This window comes from Sciurus carolinensis, chromosome 13, assembly GCF_902686445.1.
Source record: "Sciurus carolinensis chromosome 13, mSciCar1.2, whole genome shotgun sequence".
Classification (NCBI taxonomy): Eukaryota; Metazoa; Chordata; class Mammalia; order Rodentia; family Sciuridae; genus Sciurus; species Sciurus carolinensis.
The window spans coordinates 92,950,307-92,969,993 of NC_062225.1; the positions used below are offsets into that span (position 1 = coordinate 92,950,307).

General features: G+C 57.4%; 1 protein-coding gene across 5 annotated transcripts in view; it reads left to right on the forward strand.

Annotated features, from left to right (window-relative positions):
- Positions 1 to 19,687, forward strand: part of Eipr1 (EARP complex and GARP complex interacting protein 1) — a 115,966-nt gene that overhangs the window by 88,954 nt on the left and 7,325 nt on the right. For all 5 annotated transcript variants that reach the window (XM_047522839.1, XM_047522840.1, XM_047522841.1 and 2 more), the window contains 4 exons: positions 6,858 to 6,957; positions 14,583 to 14,719; positions 16,819 to 16,986; positions 18,334 to 18,501. In XM_047522839.1, the coding sequence (XP_047378795.1) occupies positions 6,858 to 6,957; positions 14,583 to 14,719; positions 16,819 to 16,986; positions 18,334 to 18,501 (573 nt within the window). The remainder of the gene's footprint in view (positions 1 to 6,857; positions 6,958 to 14,582; positions 14,720 to 16,818; positions 16,987 to 18,333; positions 18,502 to 19,687) is intronic.

Here is a 19,687-nt window from a genome sequence, read left to right on the forward strand (position 1 = left end):
CTGGGATGCAGGAGTGGTTCACATATATAAACCAACAAATGTGCATCATGATCCTCTCAGTAGATCAGAAAATGCATTTGGCCAGGTTCAACTTCCTTTCATAATAAGAACGCTCCACAAAAGAGGTGGAGAAATGGCATACTTCAGCACAGTCAAGACCACAGATGGCAAGGCCACACTTAACCCGTACTGCTGGGAAGCTAGACCTTTCCTCCAGGATCAGGAGCAAGACCAGGATGCCCGCTCCAGCCCCTGCCATTCAACACAGCATTGAGGCCCTGGCCAGAGCAGGCAGGCAAGAGAGGGAGGCTTGACATCCTGCTTGTAGATGACACAATCCTGTATAGAAAAGGCCCTGAAATCGCTACTTAAAAAATAAAGCTGGAACTGGTAAACAATTCATGAGTCAGTCTCAGTAAACTGTATGTTTCTAGGAGTTGATCCATGTCTTCTAGGTTCTTCAGTTCGCTTTCATACCTTGTTCATAGTGGCCTCCTGCGATCCTTTGTACCTCTGAGGTATCCGGTGCAGGATACAAAATGAACATACAAAAATCATCTGCACTTCTCTACGTATAATACATGGCACCAAAATAAATTAAAAGGCTTTCCCATTTATAACAACATCAAAGAATAAAATCTTTAGGAATAAATTTTATGAAGTGTGTGAAAGCCTGTACTCTGAAAACTGTAGACTTCGATGAAAGAAGTTGGAGCAGGCACCCAAAGGGAAGGATAAGCCGTGTTCACGAATTGGAAGAATCAGTATTGTTAAAATGTCCATTTTAACTAGAATGATCTGCACATTCAATACAATTTGTATGAAAATCCCAATGACATTTTTTAAAGAAAGAGAAAGCATCCTAAAATTCATATGAACTTCCAAGACCTGAATAAGCTAAGGCAATCTTGAGAGAGGAGGGCGAAGCTGGAGACACCACGTTTCCTGGTTTCCGATGGTATTACAAAGCTGTGATAATCAGAACAGGGTGGTACAGCCTTGAATCAGTGGTGCACCCGGATCAGTGGTGCACAAGAGGAAGCCCAGCAGTTCAATATCCAGGTGGCGGAACACGCTTCGTGCAAGGTGCCAATGACCTGCCAGGGCAGAATGGCCATCTCTTCAGTGGATAGCTGGGAACGCTGGATGTCCGCTGGAGAAAGGGCACCTCGCACCGTCACAGAAGTGCACTCGGAGTGGATCTACAGATCAGGCGTAATGCCCCAGACTCTGAAACTCCAGAAGAAAACAAAAGCTTCTCAGCGTTGGTCCCGATGATCATATTTTGGTTGAGACACAGAAGCACAGGCAACATAAGCAAAAGTAAGCAAGAGGGACCGCGTCCATTTAGAAAGCTCCCGCTTAGCAGGGAGCAGCCAAAGACACGTAGAGGCTCCTGCAGGACGGAGAACGTGGTCCCCTGTCCGCAGACCTGACAAGTGTTCATCAGTCCAGCAGTGCAAGGAGCCACGGGGCTCCAGAGAACACAGAACAAAAGAATCGGATCAAACAATCTTGGAACAAATAAAAAAAATTTTGAAAAAAAAAATAGGCAAAGGATCTAAAAAGATATTTTTTCCAGAGTAGGTCTACAAATGGACTTTGCTGGCTAGGTGTGAGGAGATGCAGAGCAAGCGCAGGAGACACTCTGGACACCTGCTGAGAGGGCCACCGCCAGCACACGGGGCGAGGAGGTGGCAGGGTGTGCAGGGAGCCCTGCACACTGCTGGTGAGAACAGTTTGAAGCTTCTCACAAAGTTAAAAATAGCTGCCCTCACCCGCAGTGGCACTCGGTGGGCTTTCTGAGGAATCGAGTCGGTCGCTCAGATATCGCCACAGCCCCACACCGTCGCTCGACTCTTTACAGCAGCCAAGGTTTGGAACAGAATGAAGCGTCACGGCCAGTTTGTGAGGTCAGGTTGAGGCAAAGGTGACAAATCAGCCAGGAAGAGAGAATTCAGCAGGCTCTCTTTGTCTTGCTGTAGCACTTAAGGATGATACAGATGTAAAAACTTATTCCGGAGTCTTGGTCCGTGACAGTGTGGGCAGCGGACGGGAGGTGGCTGAGGCTGCTGAGGGCCGTTTGGAGTTCATGGTGAACACGGGGCATCCAGTCCAAGGGGCTTGTGGGCACACGGGGACGGCCTCCAGGCTGCCTCGCAGGTCCATCCCCGGGAACGGAAGTGGGCAGGCACGGAGTGGGGGCGGGGAGCGTGCAGAGGCCTGGTCCTGGGCTCAGCATGCTCCACTTGTCCGCTGCAGCTTGCCCGGGAGCCGCCTCCACAGCTCGCCTCCTCACAAAAGGCACTTGGTCCTGAGGGGCAGACCCTCAGAAGCTCACTGGTCTTCTTTTTTGGGGGGTGCGGGGTGTTGAACCCAGGTTGCTTTACTACTGAACTACGTCCCCAGTCCTTTTTATTTTTGAGACTGGCTCATACTAATTTGCTTAGGGTCTTGCTAAGTTGCTGAGTCTGGCCTTGAACCTGCAGGCTTCCTGTCTCAGCCTCCTGAATGAATGGGTGCATCTTGACTGAGTTGTGCCGATAAACAGTCTCTTTCAGTTTTATTCTTTATGTATTTAAGGTGCGCTGGACCAGAGAAGAATAACGGACTCTCCCCGTCCTTCTCAGCACATTTGCAAAGTGCTCTCTGCCCCAGATTCTGCTGGGTGCTTGTGTGTACCAGAGAGCATGTGGTCAGTGCCTGTAGAGAACTGAGAGATGACCAGTGTGAGGGGCAGTGCCGCAGCCACTGAGGACAAGGGACAGTTCTGCTGTGAAGACAGGACAGCCCCGTGGAGGAAGTGGAGTCACAGCCCACCCCGTGCCTGGGAAGGGTGAGCCGGGACGGCGCTGCCTCCCAGAGCCCCTCTCTGCCTCGCGTACAAGCTCGCTCTTCTCCTGGAGGTGACCGCCTGTCCCGGTGTGGGTCCTGGGCCTGCAGGAGTGCCAGCCTTGCCCGTCAGGTCACGGAGGTCGTGGGAAGCGCCTGCACTCGGCTCAGCTCTTCTAGCTTTCTCTGGATGCTTCCCTGTTGGCCTTGAGGTCTCCCTCCAGGGGCCTGTGGAGGGCGTCTCCTGTTGCCAGTCTGTGAAGGTCAGGCCCTCGCGACTATTTTCCTAGCAGCCGCCAGCCTCGCTTGTGGGCCAGGTTTGTGAACCTTCAGCAGGAAGAGGTCTTGCTGTCCCTTCCAGGCCAGCCCGCGACGCCACGTGGCCTCCCTTTGTATTCAGTGTCACCTTCAGCACACAAGTGGCAATGGACTTTGTCCACGAGATGAAGCAAGTCTTCAAACTTTCATGGCCAGAACAGGAAACCAAGCTTTTTCTAAAGCAAAACAGCTCTATCTCCTGTGCTCTCTAAGCTCATTTTGCTTCTTTTCAAGTTAAGATTTAGCTTTTCTTTTTCAGATATAAAAAATCGCTTCTACAGCCACTTGAAATTCACTTTGTCTTTCCTTCTGCTAATGCTACTGAAAATATTAGCTTTTTCTCAGAGAAGTGTCTGCCTTGGCCACACATCGGCAGGCACAGGTCTGTGTGTGAGGAGATGGGAGTGGAGCCGGGCATGGGCTCCTGAGAAAGTGCCTTTCCCAGAACCTTCTAGACCCAGGTGCCCATTGTCACTTGGGAAGAGGTGCTGTTGCTGTGGCTATGTTCGCAGGAGGGACAACCCTGGAGGCAGGCCGCTCTTCCCTGCGTCCTGTGCTGAGGGTTAGGTGGAGCACGGTGGCGTGCCTCGGTTTGACTCTGCGGCTTTGGATCTGGTGTTCACGGTGTGCACATCTTGCTCAGCAGAAGTGAGGGATGTGGGAGACAAGTTTTCAGGGCACTTGGCACTGACCATCCATGCCTGAGGACAGGAAATAGGCGTCTCAGCATGTCCAAGAGTGGTTTGGTACATGCTAAAGATGCTCAGGGACCTACCAGGCCATATGTGCCCTGACTTGCTGTGAACATTGCTCCAGAATGTTCCAGGGCCATGCCTGGGTGTGCAGCGGACTCACTGCAAGTGCTCTGGATGGACTGGGTCCAGCGTGTGTGCACAGCTGACTTGCTGTGAGTGCTCTGTGACTCACAGGGCCATCAAGTGCCCATGCACTCACTCCCTGGAGGTGCTCCAGCGTGTGCCGCCATGTTGCCTGTGTACCTGACCAGGGGCGCTCAGAGGGGCCGTGGAGTGGGAGTGCCATTGGAGTTCTCAGGAAGAGAAACCGCACTTCCTGGGTGCGTGGTGGGTGACCACGACAGCCTCCGTGGCTCTGTGGGTGGTGAGGCCTGGGAACCTCTGCCTCCAGCCGGTGCTTGGTGATGTGCTGAGTTTCCGAATATCTGCCACTAAATTCTGCTAACTTGTTACCCGGTTTGCTTCACAGAGTCCCTGAGAGTCCCCTTAATCTGCAGAAGAATGTAATGTCCATCTATCTGTACTGCTTTACATGAGGCTAACTCAAGTTTTATTGAAAGCGACTATATTTAAAACTTAGCTACCTAAAATCTGAAAGGTTTCCTTTTTTGAATTTTTTATTTTGAATTATAGTTTGACAAATTATAGTTGGGTAGGTTTGCTCTGCATTTTCTCAATCACCGAGGTTTGCTGAAATTAAATATCCAACTTGAAAAAAAATCACTTATTTGGAAACTTTCTAGTCTTTTTTAGCTAGAGCTTGCTGAGTGTCCTCAGATTCCTGGCCTTGCCTGAAGGTCGTGTGGTACCCGGCTGCAGTCCAGTGCGGTTGCCCCAGCGATGGGTGCTTTCATTGCTGTTTGCTTCCTCCCCGACCCGGCCTTCGGCCATCAGCTCTGTGGCTGCGGTGTCCCCGCCCCGCTGTGTGAACCCTGCCCTCTCCTCTCGCTCCTACTCTAGGCCCTCTGGACTTGCAGTTGGGTCACTGTGCACCTGGTGGGCATGAGAGGGCCACAGGGACTTCTGGGCCCAGGCTAGGGCACTGGTTGGCAGCAGATGCTAGGCAGCAGGCCTGGGGGCCTGGGCCTGGCGCAGGGAAGAGGTCCAGCCTGGTCCTCGCCCGAGCTTCTGGCTGCTTCCAGTCTGAGGTTCTTCACACAGCCTCGCCACTCTGCCCTAGAATTCTGCGCCCTTGGAACTCCTGCAAGTCTTAGTTAAGCCCCACACCCCCAGGTGCTGCTGATCGTGGGGGGAATGCAGAGGTTAATAAACCGCCTGCTCCAGAAAGCTTCAACTTGGCTGGGGAAACCTTGACCAAGCGTTTGTGCACCAAGGATGGTGGCCAGGGTTCGAGGGGGTCATTACAGCTGGTCTGTGGGAAGAATGGTGGGGCTGGGTGCTGGCCCTTTTCCTGTCGGGGCTGTGGGTGACTTGGTTCCTCCTACCCAACCCTGTGAGCCGGCGAGGGCTCTCCAGCTCTCGAGCTCTGGGAATGAAGTTGAGGTCACGGTCTTGGCTTTGTGGCTCCAGGCCATGTGGATGGGTGTGCCTGAGGTGCAGGCTGTGCAGAGCAGCTGGTCAGTCGGGCCACTCCATTGCCTGGCTGTGTGGAAGAAGTTGACCATGGGCCCCCGTTTCTGGGGGCCAGGGCAGGCCCGGGGGCTGCCCCTTGCATCCTCTGTCCACCAGGCAGAGCCGCTGTTGCTGTCTGCTTGAAGGAGCACCTTCAGAGCAGCACACAGTCCCCCTGCTGGGCAGGAGCGCCCTGGGAGCCAGGTCCCTCAGTGTGCCTCCCGGCCCTGCTGCTTGTCCCTGGATATGGCAGCTCTTCACCGCTGCTGGCAGCCACAGTAGCTCTGCCTGGTGTGGAGCTCATGTCCCCACAGCTCTGATGGAGGGGGGCTTCTGAACTGTGTTGGGAGGAGGAGCTTCCGCTGGCTGGACAGTGGCCACAGGGTGCTCTGAGGGAGCCCCCAGGCCATCGTCGGGGGTGCTATTTACATCCTCGCTCCTCACAGCCCAGCGTGCGTGGCACGAAATTCTCTTCCTTGTGAGCACCCTGTCAGAATTCCTTCCAGGAAGACCACGTCCATATTCATGACTAAGTTGAAAAGTCTGTGATCCCTTTATGGCTTTTACCAGGGAGAGGTGGTTGGGGGCCCTTCGTGCCCTGTTCAAACATGGCTCGTGTTGGTCAGGGCGGGTGGGGCTGCCGCACGCGGGAAACCAGCTCTGTCTGCTCAGACACCCTGCTTCACATGTAGCGCAGACCCTGGACCTGGGGTGGGCTGCGATCCCTGCCCACTCGGCATTCAGTCTGCCTCCTGTCCCTCAGGACTTTGCCTCTGCCTGCAAAGTACGGGTGCCCTGTCTCATCAGCTTCTCCTTGGGGCTCTCATAGTGCTGCCCACTGACCTGGTCAGGCCCATTCCTCACATTCCTTAGCCACTGGTGGACGCTTGGTCGGGGTTCGAGTTGGCTTGGCTGCTGTGGATACACCAGACGGTTGCCTTTCATGGTTCCAGGGTCTGGAAGTCCAGCCTCAGGTGCTGGCCAGTTCAGTTCTTGGCAGACTGTCCTTCTGGTTTGCTGACGGCCCTGTGTCGCTGTGTCCTCTCCTGGCAGGGAGAGACAGGACAGAATCTCTCTGGTGTCTTTCCTCATGAGGACTCTGATCCGCTCCTGCCTGAGAGGGCCCATCCTCATGACCTAGAGCCTGACCACCTCCCAAGGGCCCATCCCCAAATACCATCACACCAGGGACCAGCACTTCAGCATGCGAGTTCGGGGGCACACAGTCCAGTGCCCAGTGCCCCGAAGTGAGGCTGCCAGTGTCTGCCACAGGAGGCCTCCCACGGTGCCTTGTGGTAACCGTGGGCAGGGATGAGCTCGCTCCGAGCAGCACGTCTGGGTGTCTCAGTGTCCACATTAACGTGGTGCTTCTCCTTCTAGCGTCACCTGGGAGCCGATGGGAGATGGGAAGAAGGTCATTTCCCTGGCCGATAACCACATCCTGCTCTGGGACCTGCAGGAGAGCTCCAGCCAGGCTGTGGTAAGCAAACGCAGCAGCAGCTTGTTCTCTGTGTTCTTGGAACTGGGACTCGAGGCTGAACTCAGCCTCTGCTTCTCAATTCACTGTCTAGAATCTCGACATTGATTACGAGGTGATGAATGAATGGACGGAGTCATCAATCAAAGAGCAAAGCGATAGGCCACTTTTCCTTTTAGATACACGTGACAGACGCATTTTGACATCTTATACACGCGTGGACTCTGACGTATCCTAGTTAGCTCTCATTCTTGTGGTTGTGCGTGGTGTGGGCACACTGGCTGTGTGTGCGTATGTGAACATAGGAAAGTGTGTCCGATCGTTCCACAGTCTTTCCCAGTCCCACCGCCCTTCCCTTCACAGGGCTTTGGAGGAGAGCGGCGGCCCTGTGAGGCCTCACGTTGACGGAGAGCCTCTGCCCTCCCTGTTGGTGTGGCGCATCCTGGGCTGCCCCGAGCAGGCGTGGGTGTGATGGTTAAGACCTTCGTGAAGGAACGTGGTGCGGCTCGGTCTGCAGGCGTTGGCCCAGCTTCCCCGTGTCTGTGTGAGCTGTAAAAATGACTCGCACCACTTTGGAACCAGTTTTGCTTTCACATGTTCATTTTGACTGTTTTGTCTCCTAGAATAAACATCGTATATGGTTTTCCATATTTAGTTGCTGAAAATTTTCTCTTTCAAAATGCATTTTTAAAGCTGGGCAAGGTGGTGCACACCTGTAATCCCAGCAGCTCAGGAGGCTGAGATAGGAGGATTGCGAGTTCAAAGTTGACCTCAGTAAAAACAAGGCTCTGAGCAACTCAGTGAGACTCTGTCTTTGAGAAAAATACAAAATAGGGCTGGGGATGTGGCTCAGTGGTTGAGGGCCCCTGAGTTCGATCCCCTGTGCCCCCACCCCTCAAAAAAAAGAAAAAATGCATTTTTTACATGCATTTGTAGCAGCAGTGCTTGTGTTGATATCAAAATAATCACTTTAGAAAAAAGAAAAGCCAGGAAACCTGAAGCAGTAGGCCTCATGGTGTTGTGGGCACTCCGGGCCGGAGGTCTGCACAGGCCACAGGGAGTGGAGGACAGGCTGCTGGTGGACCTCAGCCACGATCTACACGGGCATTCGGGGACAGCGGGAAGCGCGATGGCGGCTTCATGCCCAAGGCCGGCCCTGAGGACATGGCAGGTCCAGGGCAGAGGCACGCTTGTGCCCTGCCACCTCCTAGAGACACGGTGGTTGCAGGTGTGCCCGAGGTCTCTCCGCTTTCAGGGGCAGAATACCAGGCTTGCAGGGGCTTTGGGGTGACCTGGGGTGAGGGTGCGTCTGGTGGCCAAGCGCCAGGTGTAGCTGGGCGAGCACCCGATGCCTGAGCGGGAGCACAGGGCTCCACGTCCAGCTGTCTCTGCTGGATTTCAGGCAGGGCGATCATTTTCTGCAGAGATCAATTTGGTTTCCTCTTCCTTTTTTACGTGCTGTCAGCAGTTCTGTCGATACCCCTTGGTGACCCTCCTCCGTGGTGTTTAATACAGAAGCCGTCCATCGATCTCCGCTCCTCACACCCGCTTCCCGTTCTTTATTGTCTGAGGATATTGCCTTCTGTGGGGAATCTAATCTTATGCTCACTGCATCATTACCTTCGCAATTAAATTGGAGAGTCTTTGCCATTTGTAATCATTAGCAGAACCCAGGGGAGGCCCTGGAGTGGGAGGGCCCGTGGGGTCAGTGGACCCCGACGAAGGCAGAGGGTCCCCCGCCCGTTCCGTTGGTGCCCTTTGTCTCCAGGCTCCTGCAGCTGTCAGCAGCCATGGACGCAGAAGGCTCCTGTCCAGGTGGCAGAGCCAAGAGCAGACCTCCCCGCGCCTCCTCCTGCACTCGGAGGCCTCAAGCGCGAAGATGGCCCAGAGCGGCAGCCGTGGGTGCCGGCCGCCTCCAGTGGCCAGCGCTCCTCTGCCCAAAGGCTTCAGGGGGCATTTGCCTTCATTTCTGAGTCTCTGGGCCCTGGGAGGCCTCCCCGGCCCGCGGCTGGTTGGCTCCTTAGGGCTGCACGCGTCTCCTGGGGCCGTGCCCTTGGTGCGTGGCGACCCCAGCTCCAGGGTCCCATGCGTCCCATCAGCCAGCGGGCTGCACTGCACTCCAGCGACCCGGGGCCGTGGTCCCGGAGGACCCACCTCTGGCTCTGAGCGGGAGCCTTGCAGCCTGCCTCCTCCATGTGACGCCAGCTCTTGCCAGGTCCTCTTCCTCTTTTCTTTGTGTCCTGAGGTGCAGCAGGTCCTGGGGACCCTCCAGTGAACCCTGTCCTACCACCTCCTTCAGACCAGTGTGATGCACACTGTGTGCGCCAAAGGATGGCGTCGCCTTCCCGTGTCCCTCGCCCCAGGAAGCTCAGAGTCCTTGGAGCCTCCTGGGTGCTGGCGCTGGCGTCAGCAGAGACGTCTGGGGTGAGCCATGTCACGCTCTGCCTGGGCCTTGCTTGGTCGTGTCTCCACCATGCAGGAGTCACAGAGCCGAGTCCCCAGCCTGAGACGGGGAAGGAGGGTGCGAGTCAGCATTTGGGGTGCATTGGGCTGTACGCGTGAGAAACGGCGTTTCACTCTGACGTGGCGAGAGGCGTGGAGGTGACGGACTCCAGGGCTGCTTGGTCCTCTCGGCAGTGCCAGCAGGGCTTTGCTGCTTCTACTGTGCCATGTGCACGTCACTGCCATCTGTTGTCATGGTGCAAGGTGACTGCCGCAGTTCCACCCCTCACCTCCAGTCTTCCACAGCACCATTGAAGAGAAAGCTGGCTTCTCTGTGCATTGCTTGTTAGGAAATCCTTTCCTGGAGTTGCCTTTGCCCAGCTGTCAGATGCTGTCCAGGTCATACCTAGCTAGTCACTGTGGAGAGACCAAGTCCATCACACGTGACTTGACTTTCTCAGGCCCTGAGGGTGGAGGGCCTCGGGTGGCTGGCCACAGCTGTTTGTGGGAGAGCCACTTGTGCGCGTGGTTCAGGCACCCGGGAGGCACTGATGGGCGCCCGTGCCTGCCGCTCCCCCCGCCCCTCCAGCGAGGGACAGTGGCGCTCACCTGCCCAGCTGGTCTGCAGGGTCCTCCGCCTCGACAAGCCAGTACTCGGGAACCACTGTGGGCACATGCTGTGCTCCTGGTGGTTCTCTGCGCCCAGTCTGCACCAGGCTCGGCACCCTGGATGTTAGCCCTGAGACTCTTCGAGTGTGCAGGTCGGAGTGGTGTGTTCATGGTCAGGAGTCCTTTCGCCATGTGCTGGCCTCACGGCTTCCTCTGTAGGGCCTTGGGGGAACCCATGTCGCTCCTTCTGAGCCAGGAGCCTCGGCCGTGTCTCTTGCTGAAGCAGATCACATGCACCGTGCCTGGGGGCTGGCGCTGAGCTCTGTCTCCACGTCACCAGGAAACCAGAAAGGCCGTGGGTCAGCCTCACAGCTCCCTGTCTGCCCAGCAGACGGCAGAGATGGACGTGAAACCTCCCGGGTCTTCGTGCACCATGGCTCCCAGGCCTCTCTGGCCTGTGGGTGTGGTTTTCAAGGCCTCGGGAGTGTGGGCACTGGCGGTCTGCTGTGGAGTCGGGAGACGGGTCTGGCATTCAGCTGGCGGACATCCCGGGCCAGACACTCCCTGAGCTTCTGGTCTTCCCATCTGGGGGATGAGGGGAGGACCAGAGCCTCTTTAAGTGCTGAGGTCCACTTAAGGCCCCCTTCCCTCTGGGTCCTGCTTGCCTTGGTCAGTGCCTGTGGCTGCCCTCGGATGGCCACGGAGTCTCCTGCTCCCCCAGCTCACACCGTGCTGGTTCCATCTGGAGTTGGCCTGGCTCGGCTGGCGTTCCACGTGGTGCCAGCTGGCCCCGGAGAGTCTGCCGCCAGGCCCACCAGCAGGACTCGGAAGGTGCAGCTCCTCCTGGGTGGACAAGGCCTCCTGTTTGGAGCCTCGCTGACTGTTGGCCACAGATGGTGCCAGTCCTCGTCATCATGCAGGCCTCGCCACGTGGCCTCCTGCCCCATCCGAGTCCACAGACGGCGCCCGAGTGCCGCAGTCTGGCCACACAGGTGCTGACTGAGCCGCTGTCCGGGAGGCCCAGGGCGGGTCCTTGGGGCTGACGTGGCTGCCACCAGCCACAGCGCCTTCCGCCCCACCTCTCCTGCCGGTTCACCTTCCAGGAGCTCAGCTTCTCTGTCCTGCTTCGAGCACAGCCCAGCGCCCAGGCGCCTGCCTGCGGGCCTCCCAGCCAGGCCTGTCCCCTCTTGCTCTCTGTCGTAAGTCCTCTTCCAGGGCCGCTTGCTCCAAGGCCCCAGTGTGTGTTCTGTTCTGCCTCCACGGCCCTCGCCGGCTCTAAACCCCGGGAACTTCCTCTTGCTTCTCCAGTTGCATCACCCTCTGTGCTTAGGACCTCAGGACTCCAGCTGCCATTCTTTACCCTGGCCTCCCCTACCCTGACCTCCCCTGGCCTCTCCTTACCCTGGCCTCCCCTACCCCGGCCTCTCTTTTCCTGGGTGGCCAGACAGCAGTGTGAGGGGAGCAGCATTGGCGGGGCTGAGGCGTCGCTCAGTGAGCACTGGTGGGTGGGTTGCGTGGCGACGGGTGGCTGCTGGCAGGTGAGTTCTTAGCCACGCGTTGTTTCAGTCTCCATGCGCCATTGGCTGGGCATGGCTGGTCCGGCTCCCGAGTCCTCCAGGCTCAAGTGGAGGCAGTATGCTGAGAGGTGACCCTCTGGGGCCCCTCGGGTGGCACTGTGTCCCCAGAGCCAGGGCGGCAGTGGGTCACGTCCAGTGGGCAGGGGTGAGAACCCGGCGATCAGCCAGCAGACCACCAGCCCTGAGTTGTTCCTGCTGCTTCATCTGTCGCTTTGTTGTTTATTATTATTATTGTCTGTTTTGGTACCAGGGATTGAACCTGGGCGCTTAACTACTGAGCCACATTCCCAGCCATTTTTAATTTTTATTTTGATACAGAGTCTTGCTATGTTGCTTAGGTCCTTGCTAAGTTTCTGAGGCTGGCCTTGACCTTGGGATCCTCCTGCCTCGGCCTCCTGAGCCACTGGGATTATAGGCGTGCGCCATCGACCCACTAGATGAATGGCTTTTTCAGGTTCTTTGTTGCCAGTGGGTGATCATTACCCTGGTAACTACATCTTCAGAAAACTGAAATAACACCTGTAAGAGTTTGGACTTCTTTTCTGCTAAAGGGGATACCGCAGAAAGAGCTTTTCTTTTATGTGGATGTTAAAATGTCGAACCTATAAGTTGCATGAGCTCAACCCAGCCTGTCTCAGGTCGCGGTAGAATCATTTTTGGTGCTTCTAGTTCCCCTCTCTGGGCCACTGTGTCCCCCGGGGCTATGGGGAGGGATCGTTTTGATTTCCTTCCAGCTGTCTCCCCGGGCCGGAGATTGCTACCACCATCTCCCCGTCCTGTGTGGCTTGGGATGCTGACATTCTCCCAGCCGTTACACCCTCCAGGGCCTCCTCTGCCGTCAACTGGGACCAGGACTGCTGTGGGGCTGGCTGTGCCCACCTCGCGGTCCCCGCTGGGCGTTTGCAGGGGCCTCTCCCCGTGCATGCTTGCTGGGAGCTGAGCTCGCTCTCTGCGAAGGTCACACAAAGGAAGGGCCTTGTAGAACCTGAAGGAGGAGGGAAGGGGCAGGATGCACCACCTCTCCTCAGCCCCACTCTTGGTCTTGTCGCCAGTGGGCACCTGCCCACCGGGCCAGCCGATGTCCTCCAGGAACTCTGGGGTGAGGTCCGAGGCTCGCCGTGCTCTTCTGGGTGCCTGGTCATTGAGATGTTGAGATCTGTGCTCTGGGCACTTGGCCTCCTGGCCTGGGGTGTGAGGAAGCTGGGAGGAGTGTGGACATGGCGTGGAAGGGGTCTCGACGCTGGTTCTTCCTGACCTTCAGCCGTCACCCTGCCCTGGGCCGTCCTGAGACACTGGCTTCTTAGGTTCAAGTCCCCACCAGGCATGCGATGAGCACTTTTTGCACAGAACAGAAAGACCCTTCACTGTTTGTGGAGAGAACTAACGGGCCACACACGGCATGTGAGGCAGTGAGGCTGTGACTCGCCAGGTCTCAGACCGTCCAGCATGCAGGACTGGGCTCGGGGGTGGGGTAGACGTACAGGGACAGTGGACAGCTCGAGGAGAGAGCAGAGTCCTTGACTGTGAGGGAGGGAGCGCACCCAGAGCACCACGTGAGCCGCTGCTATGGTCCTCAGCCAGGCGGACTCCCTGGACAGCAGTCAGGCCCGATGGATGGGAGGGATGCCTCCTCTTCCGCCTGAGGGCACGGGCTGAGGCCGTGGCTGTGGCTGTCCCCGTGGCTCCCGGGCCTTGCCACATGTCTGCCTCCTGTCCTCCACTGGGCCGCTGCTGCCTGCCCCTCTGCCAGTCTCTGGCCGCCCGCCCTCGGCCCTCTCCCCCAGGTGGTCAGCTGCAGCCGTCTGGGCCGGCCCTGCCTCCCAATGGGCCTCAGCTCTGTGCGTCCCACAGAAGCCCCATGCCTGTCCCAGTGCCAGTCTCTTTCCTCAAGGCTGGACTCGGGCTTAGACGGACACCCCTGCTGGACAGCCCCCTCTCCCCAGGATGCTGGAGGCCTCTGCTGGGAAGGACGGAGGCCTTAGCCTGTGCACTACAGACCACTGAGTCCTCAGCCTGGGGCAGGTGGTGACCTTTCTGCTGCTCCTTTTCTGTCCTTTGCTGTAGCCGACCTGCTGCTCATTGCTGGGGTCTGCTTAGATCGGGGCTCACACCCTAAGTCCAGGCCCTTCATCTCTCGAGTCCGGACACGTGCCCTGGCCTTGCTCAGCGAGGCCCACGATGAACACCCATCAGCCCCCTGGACTGTACCACTCCTCACTGCCTCTCCCGAGACGCCTGCAGACCTTCCCTCTGGGCCTTTGTCCAGGGCTGCCACAGCCTGGCCTGCCTCCTGGACAGTTGCACCTGGCTTCTCAGAGGGCTCTGAGGAGCACTGCTGTTGGACGTTCAGCAGATGAACTGATGGCGAGCTTGTGTGTACGGGGCAGCGTGGGGGAGGCCGAGCGGACCCTGGAGGCAGGCCTGCACCCCCGCCCTCCGAAGTCGCCGTGGGAAAGACGTCCAGACCCCAGGGACAGAAGTGCCTAGCCAGGGCAAGTCCTTTGTGCGGGCAGCCCTGGCCTGTGCAGCAGTGGGTTCGGAAGGAGCGCTCAGACCCAGCAGGCACTTCCCAGTGTGTGTAGGCTCTGCATGCGCACCTCGAGCCTCAGGGTAGGGGAGGGGCGCTGACTGAGTCAGGGGCTTCCCTTTGTTTCTCCGGAGCCGCTCCTATGGACTCCGCTTACCTGCTGTCTTGGGGGAAGCCAGACATTTGTGCGATTCCCGTTGTTCTGTTCAGGTTTGAGCTGGTGCTCTGTAATTGCACACTTGCAGGTTCTCTGTGATCGCTGTCTATTAATGTGCTTTCTATTTTTTACTGTGCTCAGTTTTGTAGTTTTTTTCCCCAAATAAGGCTCAAACATTTATGCCTTTTAAAGGAAGAAGACAAAGAGAACTTCCTAATTATGCCAATGGTTACTTTCCATAAACCCTGAGTGTAGGATGCCCTCTTGAGTTTCTGAAAAGAGTTCAAGTTTCTCCTCTTCTCTCTGTCATTCCCAGCTGGCCAGCTCGGCGTCCCTGGAAGGGAAGGGACAGCTGAAGTTCACCTCGGGGCGGTGGAGCCCCCATCACAACTGCACCCAGGTGGCCACCGCCAGCGACACCACCCTCCGAGGCTGGGACACGCGGAGCATGAGGTCAGTGGCCTGTCCGGGCGCCCAACTCTGTCTGTCTGTCACCGTGTGGGCTGATCCCAGTGGGAGACACTCTCCCAGGGCAAGGCAGCGTGGGCGGGGGGCCGTGCCTCGGCTGGCTGTGCTGTCCTGCCCCTGCACTTCACTGCCGCCCTGCCTGGCAGGGCACTCCCTCCTGAGGAGCCCTGCAGGCGTCAACAGCCGCCCTGCTCCAGCCTCCTTCCAGGACTTGGCTTTGACCGTCGTGTGCTTTCAGGAGACATACCTGTCGGGTAGTCATATTTTGTCATTTAAGTAATTATGTGCAACAACCAGCAGTTCTAATGGAACAAACAAGAGCGATTTTTCTGTTCCAGTTGTGATTTTGATAGGCAAAGGAGTGATGGTGGGATGTCTGTTGCCATGGCAACAGAAGCCTGCACAGCTTTTTTAAGACGCGGTTTATCCCCTTGGCACACCCTGATTTATCACTGAGCTGAAGAGACGGGTGTCACGCAGGGTGGGGGGCACCTTTTAGTTCAGTTCCAAGGCCTCTGAAAATCCAGGGGCTGGAAATAACCAGAGAGCACTCCCTGTTCTCGCACATACCTGCACCCAGGGCCAGTGTGGTGGGCAGCCGTGGACAGACCACTGCAGCTGCTTCCTCCAGGCCTGTGCTGAGTCTCCCCTCTTCTCACTGCTCTGCGAAGGACATGACAGGAAACCAGAAGAGGACGTGTAGACCAGGCCAGGAGTGGGCTCCAGTGGGTGCACCCCACGGTCACCTCCCTGCACCCAGCTGCCTCTGACCAGGAGCTGACTCCTGCAGGAAGTGGGGCCACGGCAGAGCCATTTCTGCTTCCTGTCGACCTCTCCTTTGGTAACCGCCCTGGCTTCATCTAGCCAGGATGCCTGTAGCATTTCTTCTACAACGTGTCCTGCCCCTGGAGCATGCAGTAGCCCTCAGTTGGCAGTGAGTGCACTGTGATCATCCACCAGTTCCCTAGGAAAGAGCCAAGCTTTTAATTTTATACCTATGCCTGAAAACTCTTAAGGATTGGGGCTTCTTATTTTTGCAAAGCAATATTAAGCTCTTGAGAAGGTGCTGGGTATAAAAACCAGTTAAAGATTTAAAATGGTGTAGGGCCAGCGTGGGGGTGAAGGGTGTGAGCTGATCTGCATCGGGAGCAGGAAGCATGGCTGCCCTCCAACACGCACGGCAGAATCACGAGGCCTGGTGTCCCCGCCGTTGGCCAGCAGTGAGGAGCTTGATGGCAGGAGAGGCTGGGGTGGCACCAGGGGAGGGGGTGGTAGAGTGCTGTGCACCTGGAGGACAGGGAAGCCCCAGGCGGTGGCCAGTCCAGGCTCCCTGGTGGCGGCCCTGCTTGGAGCCACGATGGGCAGAATATTCTGATTTCAAATGCTGTGGGGGCAGCAGAAGCAGGGAGTGGGTGGGACTCGTCGTGTGTCATTCCTGGGTGCACATGTGCACGGCTCTGTGTGTGTGCTTGGGTGTGGGTGTCACGTGAGACACACGGTCACCTCTGTGCACGTGCCTTTCACACCCTCCCCTCGTCGCTGTCTTCAGGACAAGCAGATCCCGAGGGCAGACAGGACAGGCCAAGCTGGGGCAGACAGGCTTCCTTGATTTTCCTCCTACCTTCCTAGGGTCTCCTTGCCCTCTGCGGGTCTCCCAGCATCAGCAGCACGACTTACCGTGCTTCCTTCCCCTGCCAGTTCTTTCTTCCTTTTCTCTCCTTCCCCTTGCGTCCTTCCAGAATTTGTCAGGTGTCCTTCCACAGCCATCCTCAGCTCTCCCCAGCCGCTTGCTGGACACTAGCTCTGGTCTGTGGTAGCAGGGCCCGTGTTGCCCCAGCTCACATGGGGGTCACGGACACTCTCCTGGGCACTCCGCTGCCTTCTGCCCCAGGGCCGTCGGCCGCCTCGGTGCCCTGTGCCCTCCTCGTGTGCGCGAGGATGGTAGGCGCCCCACGCCAGGATTCCCCTGCTCAGCTGCTGGTGGGGAACTGCGGCGCCCTGGCTGGGGGCTCAGGGCCCTGGAGACGGCGTGCCCGCAGCTCCCCATTCAACGTGTGCCCGCGCCGTTGTCCTCCTCCTCTCAGCCAGATATACTGCATCGAGAACGCCCACGGACAGCTGGTGCGAGACCTCGACTTCAACCCTAACAAGCAGTACTACCTGGCGAGCTGCGGGGATGACTGCAAGGTGAAGTTCTGGGACACGCGGAATGTCACGGAGCCCGTGAGGACCCTGGAGGAGCACTCCCACTGGTATGGTGGCTCGCATCCGCTCGAGGGAGAGGGGACTGTATGATTTATTTTGCTAATTACTTTACCATTTGGAGAGGCACAAACCAGCTTAGTTTGTACTGCTGTGAATCATTCAATCAACCCAGTTTTATTTTTCCTAAAGAAGCACTAATTCCAAATCTGAATGTTTGTGATTTATAAGCGCAGGAAAAGAAGAAAACCATTAGATTCTGTTTTCCCTTGAACAGTGCTGGTTCAAATCTGCAAAAATAAACGTGCACAGATGTTCACACAGCATTGTTTGCAATGCATGAAAACTGGAAGCAACCCAAATGTCCATCAGAGGGGACTGGTTAAGTAAATTAGGTGACATCCGTGCAGCGGAGATTACGCAGCTGTCAGGAAGAGTGAGGGGTGTCTGCGTGTGCATGGCTGTGGAGGGGTCCCGAGAGCGTTCACTCTCTCTCCAATGTTGTTTGAATGTTTGCCATATGCTGGGTGCTTTCTGCTAAGTGTGTGAAAGGATCAGGTCATGGAACAGCACATACAGCATGAACCGGTCTTTTAAAATTCAGAGGCGTGTGCACACAGGAGGGTGGAGGCAAGGGCTGGAAGAGCACAGCCCTCCAGGGAGCCGGCCCAGGACTGGGCGCCTCTGGGCTCCGTTTCTCACGGTCTGCGTCTCTGGTTGGTGTGAATATTTGTCAGAAGCAGCACTGTTTCTGCAATCAGAACATTTTAAAGCCCCAGAGGACTTGTGTACAATTTTGATAAATTCAGTCAATGGCCTGTAATGTGCTACAGCCTGACCAGAAAACCAGGTAGTGCCTGCCAGGCTGGGGTCACCTCCACCTACGAGGTGCGCCACACTTGCTCCGTGCTTGGGCCCACATCCCACTCTGCCCTCAGCACAATTGGAGGCCAGGCTCTCTGTGCTCCAGGCCTGTGTCAGGAGGACGTGGCCAGGTGTCAAACCCCACCACTGTCCCCAGTCCTTGGGGGAACGCCAAGCCAGCCGGCTTGACCCGGAAGATGTCCTGGGGCTTCGTTTGATGGTGCAGCTTGTTGTTAATCCATGTGTCACTTCTGGGCAGGCAGTTTCTGTTTGGGGATTGTCAAAAGCCTGTCTGAAATTCTGAGTAATGAGCCTCTCCCTCCACAGGGGGAAGCTGACATTTGGTCTTCCTCATCTCTGTTTGTTAGGACTTAGCAGAATATTTTAGAGCAGCACATTATAGGCCTCACCCCCTGCTGAGCAGCCCTGCCTTCAGCCCAGGGGTGGGGGTCAGAAACCAGGGACACCCCCACGACCCAGCCCCACAAGCCAGTCATGCCAGGGTGCCTCAGCAGCCGCCGTGCCCTTTGCAGGGTGTGGAGCGTCCGCTACAACCACTCTCATGACCAGCTGGTCCTCACTGGCAGCAGCGACAGCAGAGTCATCCTGTCCAACATGGTGTCCATCTCCTCCGAGCCCTTCGGCCATCTGGTGGATGACGACGAGGCCAGTGACCCGGAGGAGCACCATGCTGACGAGAAGTAGGTGCCAACGGCAGGGCGGCTCTCGTCTGCGCTTGGTCGCGGGCACTGGAGCTGCTGTGGAGAGCCCTGGGCACGGTGAAGGCGCCCGCCTCCCAGCAGCGCGGGCCGGACTCCAGGGGTAACTGGTCCTGAGACTGCTCCACGGGGGTGCTGGGCGGCCCCACTGGGGCCAGTTCTAGAACGTGTCCCCAGGCCTTTCTTCCCACGTTCTTCCCGGGTGCCACCTACAGGACCTGACGGACGTGGCGGTGGTGTCACCTGGTGCTCCCGAGCCTCGGTGCCCCCGTGGGGCGGTGCCTTCCCTGTTGTGGTTTCGGATGTGTGCTGCTCGTGGCCCTCAGCAGCAGGGGCCGGAGTGCAGGCATGCCGCTGGGCGCAGAGCCACGCACCAGGTCCCCGTGCGCCCCGGGGAGCCGCTTGTGATGCTGGAGCCGGATGCTGTGTCACTGCGCCGTGTCGCTTCTGCAGCTTACAGAACCCTCTGCTGCACCCGCGTCCCAGCCCTGTTGCCCTGTGGCTTGGAGATGGCTCATGTGCCCTATGACGTGTCCCTGAGGTCACTCGTAGCCATGACAGCAGGGCTCCAGTGCAGCCAGGCTGCTGGTCATTTCTACACCAGGAGAGAGACACTACGGGCTGAGTCTTACTCCACGGCACCGGCACTGGCGGGATAGGCCCGTGCATCTCTTGAGGTCCAAGTTCCCTGGTGGCCTCTCTTGCTCCAGGTCAGTTGAACAGGGCCTGCTGCCGCAGGGTCCGAGCCGCCGACTCCCAAGGAGGGAGGCTCTGGAGCAGAGCGGTGGAGGTGGGCGCTGGTGTCTGCAGGCACACGGGAGACGCGGGGTTCTTGAGAGAGCCCATCCACACAGCGCCCGTCTCCCGCCGGCCTCTCCTGTGAGCCATGTGCACTGAACTTCTGCCCAGTCTGTCTGCAGCCAGTCACCAGGTCCTCTCTGTTGGGGGAACTGACTGTCCCTTCAGTGGGCCATGTGACCAACGAGCATGCTGCCATCCCTGCCAGCAGCTTCCGGAATGACAGTCAGGAGGGGAGGAAGCACTTGTGGTCAGCAGACGCCTTCCTGCCATCTTAATGCCATCAGGAAAATGGAAGTCCCTGTGGGGATTTTTACTTGGTATTTGTCACAGTGTATCTTCTGACCATTGGCAGGTCACTTCCTGAGGC